This window comes from Hipposideros armiger, unplaced genomic scaffold, assembly GCF_001890085.2.
Source record: "Hipposideros armiger isolate ML-2016 unplaced genomic scaffold, ASM189008v1 scaffold_360, whole genome shotgun sequence".
Classification (NCBI taxonomy): domain Eukaryota; kingdom Metazoa; phylum Chordata; class Mammalia; order Chiroptera; family Hipposideridae; genus Hipposideros; species Hipposideros armiger.
Window position 1 is genome coordinate 119910 of NW_017731710.1, and position 17885 is coordinate 137794.

At 35.7% G+C, this 17885-nt stretch overlaps 1 protein-coding gene across 2 annotated transcripts in view; it reads right to left on the minus strand.

Annotated features, from left to right (window-relative positions):
• Positions 1-17885, minus strand: part of PDE3A (phosphodiesterase 3A) — a 275542-nt gene that overhangs the window by 24503 nt on the left and 233154 nt on the right. The window contains exons 6-10 of one of the 2 annotated variants that reach the window (XM_019661758.1): positions 15144-15309; positions 11587-11672; positions 8852-9006; positions 6826-6963; positions 2910-3021 (exon numbers count right to left, since the gene is read on the minus strand). In XM_019661758.1, the coding sequence (XP_019517303.1) occupies positions 2910-3021; positions 6826-6963; positions 8852-9006; positions 11587-11672; positions 15144-15309 (657 nt within the window). Of the gene's footprint in view, positions 1-2909; positions 3022-6825; positions 6964-8851; positions 9007-11586; positions 11673-15143; positions 15364-17885 lie in introns of both variants that reach the window. The other variant, XM_019661756.1, reaches the window with a different exon arrangement.

Sequence of the window (17885 nt, forward strand, 5' to 3'; positions counted from 1 at the left end):
CTATCTATCTATCTATCTATCTATCTATCTATCTATCTATCTATCATCTTCTATCTACCTACCTACCTATGTCTATTTTAAAACCTAGATTCTTCAAATTTTAGTAAGAGTTCTGGGTACAAATTTAAAAGCTTTCATATTCTCCCTCTTCTCTTGGAAATTTTTAAAAGTGTACTTAGAAGTTCAGTAGAATTAAACTTCTAAAATTTTAGGTCATTGACCTACTAAAGTTAATCAAACCCAATTTGATTACTCTTAGGCTTTTTTTCATTTAGGTATAGGTTTACTTAGCTAGAGACATTACAAATGTAAACTCTCTAGGAGTAAATATTCAAATAAGTAGATATACAACAAATTTTTATGTATGCTAATATTAATGAATAATGAACAAAGCTTTTAATAATTATCCACATTAGTATTAATTTACAGCCCTACCACATGTATTATTTAAAAAAGATCACCAATCAAGCTAAACTTTCTTGTGAGGAAACGTAAATAAATTCTCTTTATATTAAGTGCCTGGGATTTCTAATAGAACAAGCAGGTTTATTATAACAAATTATTTTCACATGGCATGAAGAAACCACTATTTCAGGAAAAACATCTTATCATTTGTAACATATAAAAATGTAATAAGAAAATGTAAAAATTAATAATAAAATTTAGAATCTGGAAACTTCTTTTTATACTTAAATACTGGTCAGCTTTCTTTATGATTTAATGATATACTAGAGAAAACTTAGTAATTCTTATATGTTACTCAATAGAACTTGTCTATAGCTGATTATATTTGAAAATATGAAATTAATTTGTAAATTTCATCTGGTAACTAGTTTTCCTTTAGCGTTTTAAGTGGCTTCCTTTCTATAAAAGTTCATTTATGTAACTACTCAACCTTTGAGGAATCACTAAACCATGTCAATCACTGACATCCAACCAGGGTGGCTCTTGGGAAAATGTTATTAAGAAAGCAAGGCTTGGGCCAGCCAAGTGGCTCAGTTGGTTAAGAGTTAGCTTAAGAGCATGAGCTCTGAGCAACAGGGCCTCTGGTTTGATTCCCACATGGGCCAGTGATGCTACGTTTGAGCTGAGCAGCCACTGAGCTGCCAACAGGTGGCAGGATGGCTGAGCTGGTGAGAGCACGTGCTCTTAACAACAAGTTTGCTGGTTCAACTCCTGCATGGGATGGTAGCTATGCCCACTAGCAACTAAGACTGAACTCAGCACCTTGAGCTGAGCTGCCACCCGGATGGCTCAGTGGATATAGAGTGCGTGTTCATAACAACAAGGCTGCTGGTTTGACTCCTGCATGGAATGGTGGCTATGCCCACTTGCAACTAAGATTATAACACAGCACCTTGAGCTTAGAGGCCATGAGCTGCCGTCGGGCAGCCAGATAGCGACTGGTGCCCTCCACAACTAAGATTGTAGAACAGCAACTTGACTGGTCCCCCTCCCCAATTCCCCAACACTATTCCCCTCCCCCAATTTCCCAATTAAAAACAAACAAACAAAAGAAACCAAGGCTTATCTTGAGATCTTTTCAAGCTACCCTACCCCTTTTTCATATTTCTCTTCCAACTTCCACGGCCCCATTGGCCAGACTTTGCCAAGGGGCCCTGTATTCTTAAGCTCTTCTCTCCTACTCCCACTTTCCTCTTTTGCCTGCATTTTGGTCCTACAGTCTTCAACAAACCTAATTTATAGATTCTATTCTACATTCACTTTCCCTATCATACACCATCAGCTGTGTATTTTCATTCCAATGGACCATGTGTATGGCATTTTGAAAAACAGTATGTTAACAATAAATCATTAGGTTGAAGTACTCCCCTTTGTGCGAAATACCTGTGCTTTGTCTCCATATAATTTTTATTTAACTTAGGCTCTTTGTAACTACAAAAAGTAATGGGATTCTAAAGTTTAAGGTACAGAAAAACAAATTTAAAACTTAAAAGTTAAAACATGTTTTTAAACAACATATTTCTAAGGCATGTTCCAACCAACATATTATTTTTGAGTATTTTTCTTTCTAGGCATTTATTTTCTAAAGTACCACATCATTCCTACACATTTCCACAATTTCACCGACTGGATTTATGGACCTTTTTTCCAGTTCCATATATTATGCAGCATGTAGGACAATTCTATTTATGTGTCTGATGCTACCTGAAAGGCTACATATCAAAAATATAATTTAACATCGCTGTGTTCCAATTTCTCATGATTATAGATGATGAACTTATTCTCACAATAGTCAATGTTCATAAGCTTGAATATTGGTTGTGTCTTTTCCTTTGGACTTCGCCTTTATCTGATTTTTAAAATGTTTCTAATAATTCCTCCACAACTACTTCCAGATGTCTCTTCTTTTCTGTGTATTACTCAGACCATCATCTTTCTGTCCCTCTACCCCCAGGCAGGTTTATATTATAGTGAAACTTCAATCAATAGTTGGTGATTTAACTCATCAGATGCCAGAACAAAAGTTGAATTCACTCAATAAAAGGAGTACAATATAAAATGAGCAATAAATTTAACTTTTAATGATATCTTTAACACACACTTAAATTACACTTAGTATATGAAAGGCACTATTATAATCCACTTAGAATTATCTCTTTTTATCCTCATACTAATTCTATTAAGCAGATATTATAGTCCCCTTTTTACATATTAACAAATGAGGCATGCAGAGGTGAAGTGAGACCCAGGCTAACCTACAGCTGATAAGTGAAGGGGCCAGGGTTCTAACATAGGCTGTTATCTTCTGATTGCTATACCATGTGGCCACATGTCATGTTTACAATGTGGAATTCTGTGCTACCTGCTAATGATTCAATATCCCATTACCTATAGCTAATTCGATGGATATTTAAAGTATTATCTCACAAAAAACTTATACTTACAAGGAATTTCCCTGTATCCAATCTCCAAAGCATGAAAGTAATTCATAAATTCCTTAACTGGAATTTTAAAAGCTTCAAAGAGGCCCATGTCTTCAAAAAGTCTGTATGATACCTGTAAAATAAAAGACAAAGCTTTAAAAACATGCGAAGAGGAAAGGCTATCCTGCCCTAATTTATTTTATTCCAGGATAGTATTTATTAAGAATTTTTTTCAATTTTTCAATATACAAATAAATTTAACAATGATTCATTTATAAAGAAATTTGAATTTCATCTATTTATATTTTACCCCCTTAGAGTGAGCATTGTCAAGTGTATCTGAGATAGAAAATTAGAAATTGAACAAATAAAAAGGATACATTAAAAAAATCTGTATTAGGCATAAAAAATGAAAAAAACATTAATTTACGGCTGGTAGAGATACTTATTGGGAACTATAAATAGATACTGAAGCCCTCTATGTGCCTAACCTTACTCTGACCACAGGGGTATATAATCCATTTTTAAAGATAGAGACATACAATTAAGAAAAAAAACAACCAAAACACCGTATATACTATGGAAACATATCAAGGCACTAAATTTTGTATGATATCAATAACTAGAGACTAAGACTTAGTAAATTACTAATTGTATAGTACATACTATAAGTGCTAACAAAAGAAAGAGAAAGCTTAAATTTGGACTAATCATATATATACGCATATGTACATATGTACATATATTTAGCATTTGATAAGTGAGATGCCTGCTCTAAATAATATATATATATATATATATATGTAATTATTTACACATAATTATTCCTAACAGCACCTTCTGAGATAGGTATTGTTAATTATTAGCATTTGAAAGCAGAAGAAACTGAGGCACAAAGAGGTTATATGACTTGTCAAAGATCACACAGCTGACACATTATCAGAACCAGAATTCAAACCAAGCATTTTGGCTTTGGATTTTATACTCTTAATTGCTTCGAATCCTATCACCAGTGTTTGAAAAGCAATGTTGTTAGAATTATAAATAATCATAACTTTTTATTATTCTCTTAAAACATTTGAAAGATGAACTGAAAAATTCAGACAGCAGGATATTTTACAGTACAATTTTAAAGTAGGAGAATTTTCACCAATAAGCTGTTAAAAATCAATCACAATAGTCCAACTCATAAATAAATGCCACCATTAACCAGATAAATATTCATAACTGAAAAAAGTAAGCATTGTTCCAAAATTTGAATGATGCCCTCTTAGATTTGTTAAAATAAACACAATAATCATCAAAAAGGCAAGGAATATATTGAGAGTGAGAAGTTATTTCCACTGCATATACGTCTCTTTTAAAGTCTTTCTTCTGTGAGACTTTTTCTGTGTAGTTTCAGCCAAAAGGTGATTTCTTGGAATGTTCAAGTTAATTTATTTCAGCTGTCCTAAAGTCTTACTAAGATTAAAAAAAAAAAAAAAAAGTCTTTCACACAGTAAGAATTTCATGATTTTTATCCTTATAGACTCAAGTCATAGGGAAAAAAATTCATAAAGTTCTACTTAGCAAGGAAAAAAGCTGAATTTTCAAAAAGTTTAATGTTTTGTAAACTGGAAAAATAAACAGTGATATAGTAAGGATCATGTGGTTATATAGTTATTTTATTTTTGAAAGAAGACTGGAAAAATACATTTATGAATTTTGTCAAAATCTAATCGTTAATTATCTCTTGTCTTTCTAATGTCTACTCACGTCCATTACTCTCAGAAAACATTTTGTGGCAAAACTGGTCGAGTTCCACCCTCCCATCCTCCACCTCACAGAACTTCCAGGGGAGCTAGATACCTGCAATGGTATTTGGTACCCTGTCACTTGTGCTTTAAAACCAACCGCAAAGAATAGAAAAGTGGTGACACTTTTCTACTTGCTCAAACTTTCCATTTGGAGAGTTTAAAGATGTAATAGGGAGATGTGTTTTATGGGGGGGTTGAAAAGCAGTTTAAATGAAGATAAAAAGCATGGGCTTCTGCTATGGGTATATCTGCATTCAAATCACGGATCCAATGTCTACTATATGACTTTGGATGATTAGTATATCCTCTTTTAAGCCTCAGTCTCCTCTTCTTTAAAATAGAGATTAAAAATATATATCTGCATCAAAGTTACTGAGAAGATTAAATTGCAGAGTTTGGGGGAGTCTGTGGTGTATATATATATATATATATATATATATATATAAAAAAAAAACATGTAAGACTTTTCTCTCCATACCAACAAGCACATCCTCCAGTAGAAGAGAAAGACTTCCTGGCCCACTGTCACATCTTCCTGTGGCACCATTACAGGCATACTTCCAGGAAAAATCACTCCCTCAGAGTCAGTCACGGTGTACAATGGGTTTCAGAAAGTGGGATATAAAACCTCCCAGGGGGCACCCTGAGGTGTGAGGTTAAAGTGGATTGGATACAAATGGCTGCCCTGAAGCCTGTTCTCAAGATCAGCTAGCATTAAATTAAAAAAAAAAAAAAAAAAAAAAAAAAAAAAAAAAAAGGTTGCTTAGCACTGGGAAGAAAGGAAGAGAGGAATGGGACTATCGATTCCTGATGAGAGACCCAAGGCTACCATTTTTAGTCCTCGATGTGTTCTTGGTCAGAATAGCATCTGGCAGAGGCAGTGATTGCCTATTATACAGACATTGTAATTATTCTGAGTTTCATATTTCATCAATCAATTTAGCATACTTCTTTTGTCTGCAGCATGTTGAACTGACATATATCTCATTTCCCAACTAGAATGGAAGTTCCTTTAAGGCAGGGACATATTTTTCTTCTTGAAGACTAGACTAATACTTTGGGTTTGTGCAACGAGCAATAGAGGAAAAGGTCCCTCTATTTTCTTCCTTCAAACTTTCATGGATCAGGAATCTTCACCCCAAAGTTCCACACTTAGATACTTGCTGAGAGATCCAAACAAGGCCTGCTTCGGATGCTCAGAATAGAGATCAGTATAACATGTGCTTTCTCTTCAAGTGTGTTGCAGTGAAGCGTTAGTAGCTCCAATGAATCTGAGTCCTGAATTCTCAACTAAGTCTTATATTATCAAGTTTGGTATTCTTTAGTATCTTTGCTGTAATATTTATTCAATATATAAGAACTCACCTAAAACATTTTTAAATAAGTGGATACATAGTGTTGCATCATCCCCTTTAATTAAGAGTGTTTATTTTGATACATGTTCAGGAATAGAGTGAATCCACTGTTTTGTTTTGCTTGTTTAGAACAAACACGTTCAGATTCTCAATTTCTGTATTTTTTTCTCCCTCAGGGAAACAAACATTTCTTTATTGGGGGAAGTCTTGAAAATAGTCTAGCTTAAGGAAAAAATACTAGAAGTCTTGTTATGCAGCAATAGTTCTCATTCTATATATATGTGATATATAAAGGTGTTTTCCATATTAAAATGCAGAGAACTCTATTTGATATGTTTCCCATAACACAAGGGGGAAACATATTTCTGCATAATATCTTAGTTTTAATAAGGCCTAAGCACTGTAATATTAAAAGTTTAGAAAAATAGTCAATGGAAATTATTACAATAGATTAGTGTTTATAAATAGTCAACTTTCTTCTTTTGAGGGCTTGTGTCAGCTTTTCCTTTGCTAAATTCTATGAATTTTAGGTCATTTCCCCATCTTGCTTGTGTGTCCCTGCACAACCCCCCCATGCATATTTTAATTGCAGAATGTGGTATTTTACTCCCTTGAAGGTCCAATTCCTTTTGTTAACCATCCACCAAGGAATCTACAGAATGTTGGGTACTAAAATCTCCTTTCTCTGCCTAATACTACCATGGTGTCAAGCGTGTATAGAGCTTTAATCAACCAAGAAATATTTTTTTCTACAGTTAAAGTAATATGCATGAATGCATTTCTTACTTGACTAAGAATACGGCCACATTTTCTTCCTATTTTTTCCACCAAATCAAAAATTGGAAAATTCCAAGTATTTAACTTCTCCATAATTGAGTCCAAGTTGCCCATGACAAGAGGTTCAGGAGCAAGAATTGGTTTGTCCTGTAATAAAGATAAAAACATTTTAACAACCTGCAACTTTTCTACAAAGCAATTTATGCTTGGGTAATTTCAATTCAACAACTGAGTTTATCTGAAATAAATGACTTAAAATTTCAGGGTGAATGGGTGACTGGGTGATCTTTAAAAAAAATCAAGATGAGCAAGACATTGACCTCAAAGTAAGGAGAAAAGGTCCTGATACTGTTTCAAACCATGAATTTTGCATTATTAGTTGCCTGCCTATTGATCATACATAAATGTTACCAAAAAAACTGGATGTTTCTTCCATAAGTTGACATAACTCCTTTCTAGTCTATTGTGGGGGTTTTAAATAAAGATTCAAGGGCTTCAGAGCACTTTAAAATAGTATGTAGGGCCGGCTGAGTGGCACGATGGTTAAGAGCTGGCTTGGGACGCCAGAGGGCCCCGGTTTGGATCCCACATGTGAGGGCCAGTGACACTGCCCTCCACAGCTAAGATGCTGAACAACAGCTCAACCTGGAGCTGGGCTGCCGTGAGTCGCCGGCGACTGCATAGGCTGCAGCCCCTGCTGCAGTGGGTTGCCATGGGCTACCGTGTGTGGCCAGCAGCCAGCATGAGAGGCCAGCAGCTGCAGTGAGCGGCCATCCAGAAGCCGGCGACTGATCTTCCTTGCCCAGGAAGAGCACAATGATGGTGCCAACTTGGGCCAGTGAAGCAACATCCTCCACAACTAGACTGAAGAACAAAAGTACAGCAACTTGTCTGTTTCCCCTTCCCTGATTCCCCAACACTGTTCCCATTCCCCAATTCCCCAATAAAAATCTTAAAAAAAAAACAATAATAAAAAACGAAACAAAACAAAAAATAAAATAGTATGTAAATTTATCTCTTTATATGTTTATGCAGGTTTTTGTGGGATGAGGGTTCCTGGCTTATACTTAACTCTCAAAAGAAACCCATGAGTGGAGAAGGGGAGTTAATCAACCTACTCTAATTGGTCAAATTTGTATTACTGCTTCAAAATCAGCATTAAACCTGTGGAATGACAACAGCCATATTTTTTAGGGATTTTAATTTAATTCATGTGATGTATGGTTTCCAAATAAACATGTAACATGTAAATGCATAGACATTTTATAACTGGTGTCAAATGAGGACATTCTTAAGAGTACATTTATCAAAAAAAAAAAAGAAAGAAAAGAAAGATAATGAGGATAAGAAAACATGAATTATTTTATCTGTAAATATCTTTGATTTAAAAGTATAAATGATAAATCAGGTAAAAGAAAAATGATAATAGCAATAATTGATAATTACATGACAGTCAGTATTTTCTACCATTTGCTACCTATCCCAAATTAACCTGACTCAAACATAATTTTACCCTCTTTAAATGGGTCTCTTTAAATACACAAAGTAATTCCTTAAAATATATTTTAATGGGTAGCAAGTGTCGATGTAAAACTGATTTAATATAATGAGGAAAATAAATATTGGCTCACTTTCTAAATCAAGGAGGTTCTAGAAAAAAAGCAACAGAAACCCTAAGACAACTAATACACTTGACTTAAGTGATTGATCTTTATAAAATATTACTTTGCTGAATGAAATAATTCATGTTTCCTATGCATATTTACACTTTTAGATTTGGTTAAGAAATATCTGTAATCATCTGTGGAGACAAATACTTATGTTTTTAATCACTAAGGAAGAGAATCGTTAAGAGATGAATAAGACTTGGATAGGGAAAATTATATTGATGCATATGGGTAGGGCTATAATACGTGTGTAATCCAAATGAGATATATCTGTAAATCTAATGATTCAGAGACCTATTTCTAAGTCAATCTCTGTAACAGAAGCCAATTTCTCAAGTAAACGAGTGAGTTAAGTGATATGGGGCTACCAGGAACATCATGGTCTCAGGTGTGTAGGTGCTACAAGCCGACGCTTTCCTCAGAGGCTCTCTTGAGCACTCAGTCTCATCTTCATTCTGTACGATATCACTGCTATCACTGTTGTTATTGGTTTCATAATCAGAGGTAACTTGAGCAGTGTCATCTGAAGTTGAAAGAGAAAAGCTTATTAAGAAACTTTCAATAACAAAAGGGATCCCGTTTAAGTCACTATTCCTAAAATACATATGGTAAATATAGTGTCCAGGGAACTATTGCTTACATGAGCTTACACACAAAAAATATAGGATTATAGGCTGGGAGAAAACACACATTTTTTAACCCAATAAAATGGACAGAATTATGACTTGATTTATAGGACATTCAATAAGCCCTCAATAATAATGCTTAGATCGGTAGTTCAGGCCTTTATAAACCCTATGACTTTACTTTTTTTTTTTTTTTTACTTATGCATCCCCCAACACACTAAACCACCTAGCAGCTGACTAAAACACTAACTCTAGAATGGGCACATGGATGGGAGAAATTGAGTTGACATCCAAAAACAAAGCGATTTGTAGAATATGGATCAATAGTATGTGCTTAAGAGCATGGAAGATCCTATGTATCCAATCTCGATTCCCAGGAACCTGTGCTTCCTTCCTTATGGCCTCTCTCCACTGTCTCCCATTTCAGTCAGCACTAAACTGTGCTAACTAGAGGACCAATCAGGTAATAGCAAGTGTCTCAAGAATCTACTCTTGGGGCAAAAACCTCAAAAAACTTATTGCAGCTGAATAATGTGCCTCAATGAAGTTTATTCCATGCTCGCTACATGCAGATACCATCACAAACACTTCTTTTGTACTAACACATTTAAACCTCTCAACGATCCGATGAGGCAGGTGTTATTACATTACTGCATTACTATTCTCCTCACTTTGTAGATAGGAAACTGAGGCACAGAAAGGACAGCTAAGTAAATTGCCCAAGGCACACAGCTGGTAAATTTGGCCACCACAACGAACTCATGAAGTCTGACTCAAGTTCTTATACTTTACTTTTGATGAAATCTAGCTTCTTTTTTTCTTTTATGGTTATTGCTTTCCATGGCCTATGGAATCAATGCCTTCTCCCAAGTCACAAAGATTGTTTCCTGTGTTTTCTTTCAGAAGCTTTATTATTTTAGCTTTTCCATTTAGGTCTATCTATGGTCCATCTCAGAGTAAGGTTTCATGTGATGTGAAGTAGGGAGTGAAATTCATTTTTTTCCAAATGGATTTTTCTGAAAGGATTTCTCTGGCATCTTTGCTAAAAATTCAATGACCATGTAGCTAGGGGTCTAATTTGGGGCTTTCTGTTCTATTCTGCTTGATCTATTTGCTGATCCTATGCTAGCAACACACTATCTTGATGACTGTAGTTTAAGTTTTCAAGTCAGGTAATGTGTTCCTTCAAATTTTGTTCTCCTCTTTCAAGCTAGCTTTGGATATTCTAAGTTTGTTCTATGTCCTCAACCATTTACTAACAGATTTTCCTTAAGTTGCTAGTGAATAATGGCTTTTGCTATGTAGCCTATCCCAATCAGAAGTGTCCTTCAGGAGTTTTCCAAGGATCCATCTTTCTTCCATCTTTCTCATGCAGCCGCTTCTATCTTTGAATCAGGCACAATATGAAAATATAACTGATAAGTTTCAATCCTAGAATTTGCAGAAAAAAATAAAGAAGCATACTCAAAGGCCATATGAGACAACAAAGGTGATAGGGAATGCTCCCCTTATTCTGTAGCTTCAATAGTCAGAGATGATAAGGGACACAGAAAAGGGACTATTCTATATCAATATCGGTAATGGCCACACAGGGAATTTTCCTTTTAATTTTTCCTTGCCTATGTTCCCTGACCTCATACATTGGGGCAGCACACCATTGTCATAGGCAAAAAAATTAATATCTATTGAATATATATCAAGAAATGCTGAAAACAATGATTAAGAATCATTCTTCAGTAGTAACTCCATCACCTTAAAGTCTGTAGTTCATAGAAGCCATTTTTCCTACCGTCTGAACTTTCAGCACTAACAAAATAAGTCCCTAGGATTGCATCAGTAAAAATAAAAAAAGTATTATAGTAATGGCAGCAAACACTAACTCTTTAAAGTGACCCAGATACTATAATGAATGCTTTACTTGCTGCGAGTAATTTAATTCTTACAACAATCCTGTTTGGGGTTTCTATTATCGTCCATCCCCATTCTACAGACAAAGGAGCTGAGGCACAGAGATTACAAACTTACAGGTAGCGAATCAGCACAGAAACCTGGCTCCAGTGCCTGCTTCACTGCCTCGAGGCAAAGCTACTGTGATCAGAGAAGGGTCATTTCCCCGGGTCTGCCTTGGAAATCTCCAGAGAGTACCCTAAAATGGATGACCTTCCAACATTCAAGATAAAACATATTTCTATATAGTTCTATACATTATATAAAATGTATAGTTCTATACATTATTCAAAAAAAATGTATGTTTGGGTATAGATATATAGGAATATTCTGGGAAGATCTGCATCAAAATTTTACCCACGGTTAACTCTAGGTAGTAGGATTAGGCATGATTTTGAATTCTTTCATTGTTCTTTTTAATTTCTAATCTAAAAAAAAAAAACATCAGTAACATGTTATCTTTTTCACCAGAGAAACAGTAAGTAAAGCAATTTCTATTTTGAAAAACAGAATTCAAACAAAGAATTACCCCCTCTGCCGGGTGTCCGAATGGCGGCACCGCTTCTCTCCAGGGGCCCATCAGCAGCGTTCCTCTGGGAATATGGCCTGCCGCAGCTGAGAAATACGGGAACAGCTGTTAAGTGTATCCTGTCTTTTAAAAAAATCATAGCACACACCATCTATATGTACAGTTAGATAGATAACAATAATCAAATATTCCTACCTTCTACTTGAGAGGAAAAACCTCATTTTGTTTTATACATGGATGCTAATATATACTAGACTGTTTTCTTTTCGGTGAGATCAATCCAAAGGATCAGACACTTCATTTGACTCTCATCCTTTTCCATAGTCTAGTCTAGACCACCTTGGAGGGGAAACTACCAGTAAAATGTTGTTACATTATTCAGAAAATCCTGGGATAGTCTGCTACCTACTTATAGTAGTGATTTTGGAGGTGCCAATGTGTATTTAGTCAACATCATCTTCCCCGATGGAATCCCTTTGTGCTTGTGTAAAAGCCTCATTATTAGATTTATTTCTATGGCTTAAGACATTTTATGTTCAAAGAGCCCTTTAAGAAAAGATTGCATGTGTGGTGAGCGGCGGTCCAGAAGCCGGCGACTGATCTGCCTCGCCTGGAAAGAGTGCAATGATGGTGCCAGCTTGGGCCAATGAAGCAACATCCTCCACAGCTAGACTGAAGAACAAAACAACCGCAACTTGTCTGTTCCCCTTCACCTGATTCCCCAGCGCTGTTTCCCTCCCCCAATTCCCCAATAAAATCTTTAAAAAAAAAAAAGAAAAGAAAAGATTGCATATGTGAAAATAGAATGATAGGGCGTTAATTTTATTTTTTGCCTCAAAAATTCTTCTTCTTCTTCGTCTTCATATTATTATTATTATTATTATTATTATTATTATTATTATTATTACTATTATTGAGATGGATCAGTTACCTGTCAAGACCCTAAGGAGATAAACACAGTAGTATATTTTGATGAAGGGTGAATATAAAATTACCACATTGGATGTGAGCTGAGAAAAAGGCCAAGGGGGTCCACCATGGGTAGCTAAGGAAAATGAAGATACCTGAGAAGTGGACAGGGCTGTTCAACAGAGGAGGTTGGCGGATGTAGGACACTTCTGCTTTCTCAACAGTTTGCACTGCATTATAAATTTAAAAAGTGACTCCACAAATGGCCTGGCCAAGTTCCCCTCTCATTTATCTTGTTTAGAGACAGCATGGTTAGATTTTAATTTTGCATTTTGCTTCTGGGTTTCTTCCTTCTGCCTAATATCACAAAGGGTCTCAGAGGGTTTCTGTTTATTTATTTAACCACAGATTACTCACTCTAAAAGGAAAAGAAGTGAGTGATAGTGGATAATTTAATATATTAAATGTCACATCACTCTTTTCCCTGAATTGTGTTTATACGTGTGGTAGAGATAAGCACTTTCTAGATAGAGAGTATTCTCATCCTAAGTTAATTATTTTTCAAGTCTTATAGGTAAGTGAAAAAGCATCTCATGCAAAATATTTCTGATTATGAAATCCCATCAGTTTTGATTCAGGGAATCAAAAGAAAATGACAAAAAGAAAAAGAAGGTAGATGCAAATAATGTGCTTACATTCCCCAATGAAACTCGGTAGAAGTAGCATTTATTAGTTTTAAAATGTTTCATTGCAAGAGAATACTTAAAAGGAACATTTAAATTAGCAGTTCAAATATACTACCACTTATGCCAATAAAACAGCTTGTTGCATAGACATTCCAGCAGCCAAGAGACTGGGATCCGATGCCAAACCCTTCGAGTTCAGCAGGGGAAACCACAATAATTAGTCGTGTGTTTCTGGAGCTCCTTGTGCCTACATGGGTGGCTGCCTTCAAGGCAATAATAAAACATGGTTTGAATTATAGATTTATAAAGCCCAAACAAATAAAACACACACTACTGGATTTATAAACATTACTGAGCAAGTAGGCAGTGAAATTGCCTTGTTTTTCTCCAAAATCTTTTTTTTAATAAAATCCCATTACATTTTTCCTGCTAAGAATACAAAAAGTAGACTGTGATCAGAAAAGTGGTAGTATTTTTCTGACCATCTCTTTAGGTGACTTATTTCACACGAGTCTGAAGCCTTCAGTGGCAAGAGTCTCTCTAGAAATGCCTAAAGCAGATGTACTTGATGCTGATTACTTCACTGGGCTTCATCCTGGCTCACGATGCAAACCCCCAAAAAATGTTTCTGAAGGGTGTTCCACCAAACGCCAGCTCCATGGGCAATTATTGGGAGTTAACCTAAAGAAATTGGTGCCGTGGTCAAATAAATTCAGAAAACGCTAGACGAAACAAAAATAAGAGGTTTTCTTTCTGCAGGACTTCTCAGGGCTTTCAGTAAGGTGATGTGTGTTGTAAACCACTGAAAGGGAAATATGTCTGTTTTATCATGCTTTTTTTGTGGGGGAGGATGGGAGTAATATCCTACGGAAATTATTTTATTTAAAAAAAGCTGTCACAGGGAGGGCAGCAGAATAACTTTTGGATGGTAGAATAAATTTTTATTCTAGCTTTGGCCAAATAAACAAACCAAAATTATTTTCCCTTTAAAAACACTTATAATGAGAAAGGAAGTCAAAATAAAGATTATAAAATGAAACATTCATTTAACTTATAGAGTTTACGAACAAAGGATCTGACAATGAAATCTGTGAAACTCAAAAGTGAATATATTGATCACATTTGTGTCTGTGAAACAACATGTGATATTAGAAGACCAATATGCAAAAATTTATTCCAATGGCTATCCTCATTAACCTCAGAAAAGAAACAACATTTTATTCAAGGCACTCTCATGATTATACTTAGTTTAAAAACACATACTCTTTTCTATTTAAAGAGATATTGTAAAGCTTTAAGATCAATTATTCAAGATGCAGCTATTAGTGGAGAATGACACTATGTTAATCATTAAGAGGTGGTACCTCTTCCTTAGTGACAATATTGGCAAAATAATTACTCTTGCCATGCTAGGCCTTTCTTTTCTAATCCTCTGTGAAAAGACAACACTTTCTAATTGTATTTCGACATAATACAAGCAACTGCTTAATTGCATTCTGAGACCCATTTGAGTCCAGCCATAATGTGCCACATGTTATGCGCACATTTTTAAAGTAATAAAATGGGAATTGTAAACTTAAGATGAAATGCCTTAAAATCAATATAAAATTCTCTATGGAAAACAACTAAAAAATATTCCAACAAAATATCAAATTATGAATTACTTAAAATAATTTTTTAAATACATGTTTTATGTATTTTCTATCGGTAAGCAGACAAATTATACAACTAATTATATAATCTCCAAAGATTAGCTGTATGGACCATATGGACTCAACTTTCTATGACTAGAAAACCACTGAAAATATAGCTTATTCAACACAAATCATATTATCCTATACTTTCTTGTCCACTACTTTGGCAAACATACAGCTGTGTGGACTGCTGGTGGTGAGAACTCCTAAGAAGAAAAATAGTATAAGTTTTATAGTTAAACTCCAGTTAACAAAATAAAATCTTTACCTGCTACATATAACAGGTGGAGTCAGTATCTGAGGCGAGAGGTCAGGGGCACTCTGAGTATAACTTAAGGCCCTGTGAGAACCTAGGCCTTGTTTAGCAGTTGTGTCGGCCGATTCTGGGAACTGCACTGCAGAAATTTTGCTGACCGGACTGCTGGCCGGAGTCCCTTGGAGAGGTGAAGAACAGGGGGATGAAAGAGGTGAAATTTTAGCGAGGGCACCTGAGGAAGAAAGAGAGTTATTAAGTCAAAACAAATGTCTTTGGAATGCAAAACTGCAACTCTTAAACTTCACCTTGGGCTTCTTTTAACTCAATGAGGACCACACGAGCACTTAGGCCACCAGGCTGGCCTCCTCGGCATGCCACCATCTGGACATGGTGTACAGTGGGGGTGTCTCCACAGCATGAAATGTGAGGAATGAATCATCATGAAAAAAAAATCAGTGGCGATGTTGGCAAATCCAGTTAAAGCCTTGGTGTCCTGGAGTCACTTCAGGACAGAGGGATATTTATTTGTGTTTCTTCTTGTCATTCTAACACGATGATATTGGTTCACATTTTCTCATGTATTTGCCTTCTCTTCGGTTGTAAAGTTTTTAGTAGCAACAGGATCAGCTACTGTTTTAAACATTAACGTATCTAGAGCAGAGATTGGCAGGCATCCAACACTTAAAATATATAAATAAAAATGATAAATTTTTGAGAGCAGTTAACTTTATTAACCATCCATATTTTCAGTGAGACTCCTTTTTCTGTGTGTATGAAACCATACTTTGATCAGAGTAATTTCTGAAGAAAACATCTAAAAAGGTAATGTGATCCCAATAATAGGCCTGGAGCTTAAAATTTAAGTTTGGATATTTGTGCCAAACTCTGTTTACTCTTGATTGTGAAAATTTTACACAGCACTGGATTAGATTTCAAAGTGCTCATATTTGAGTACAGGGACAATGTCGTTTGAAGTCACTTTCTCCCAAATGTAGAGAAGGCAGTCTACATTTAACATTGAAGAAAAGAGAGAAATAACTTCTGAAAAAACACCTGCTTACTGCTTCTCATGATTTTAAGGCTGAACAACCTACTGTAAAGCACATGAAATAAAATCAGTAAAAGTTGTTTTCTGTTTCTCACCACTGCTGGGAAATGTACAGCCAGCCGCCCTCACATCATCGAACAATATGTGTGGTGAACTGACAGCTGGCTTTGTCTGCTTCTTATGTCCAATTCTCCCAAAAGTTTTACTTGTCACACCCAAAGGTTTCCTGGTCCACTGAAAGGAATGTTAAGTTTGCTGAAGAGGTTTTGTAATTTTTGAAGTTCCTTGTTGGCACCATTATTTCTTTTGTTTTGTTTTTAACAGATGAGAAATTGTACTCTTCCTTTGATTCCAGGTGGAGGCCAGCAACCTCCTCTAATCCTTTTCTCAATATTTCTATTGTTGATTCCTGATCAACAGATCAATCCCCTTTACACTTTACTGCCTTTACACTTAGCTGAAACCACTTAGACCCGGAGAAGTTGAATAAGCGTCCCAGGGTCACAGTGCTAGTAAGCAGGGGAATGGAGTAAGCCCAGCTATTCTTAGTAAAATGTGGTTCATTAGCCCAGGCGTTTATCAGAGACTACCCAAGGAAGAAGAAAAACCCATTATTTACTAGGCACCTGTGTTGCTCTTTACAATGACACGCCTTATGGTTTTAATTTTGATTTCTATTTCTACTGAAAAGATTTAGCTATTTTACCAAAAATTCTGTAAAGCCTTCACATTACACAATATCTGAAGCCAAAAGAAAATTAATTAAATGCATTATATTTTTAATTCAGTGTTTCCTAACCAACATATCATTGTGTGTAGCAAGCGGGTTCCAGGTACCCTATGAAGTACTAACAGTTACACATTAAAAAAAAAAAAAAAAGTTTTATTTGGAAGCTCCAGAATAAATTTCTAATATTAGATTTATAGTATTATAAACTACATTACAACCTAATATAATTAGATTTTATCATTTTATAAAATAAAGAAAATAACATTTTCAATAAGCTCTAAGTTCCTCCCCATTTCTCCAATGCTATATAACATTATCATATTCACACATATTATTACACATATATGTGTGCTCTGACATAAAAAAAACATGTTGAAAATGACTGGTTTAATTTAGATCATTTGTTAGATTATGGCCAACTGAGTCTCTAGGTAGCGTACACAAAGCAGTGTAGGCATTGAGAAGCTGGAGGAGGTATAACAGGGTAGAAAGATGACCAAGGTGTTGGCACAGAGTCAGGATCTCAACGGTTTGTTCATTCAACACAGGTCGATTGTGTGCCTTGTTCTGGGGAATACGAAGGCTGTAGCGAACAAAAGAAAGTCCCTGCTCTCATGAAGCTTCCACTCGTTTGGGGGAGGAGAGAAAGAAGAAGAAGCAGGAGACAGAGAAGGAGAGGAAGAGGAAAAGGAGGCGGAAGCAGGAAGAGGAGGAGAAGGAAGAAAAAAGAAGGAAGAAGAAGGAGGTGTAGAAATAGAAAAAAGAAGAGAGAGTCACCTAGGTAGTTTTAAGTGAAAGGAAGAAAAATAATGCAGAGGGTAGAGAACAGAAAAGGACAGAAATGCTCTAGGGGGGAAATTTGAACAGAGGCCTGCTGAAAGAAGGAAGACATTTAGACAAGTATTGGGGACAGCATGTTCCAGAATGAAGGATGGACCTGGGGCGTCTCAGAGCATCAGTCAGGTCAGTGTGGCTT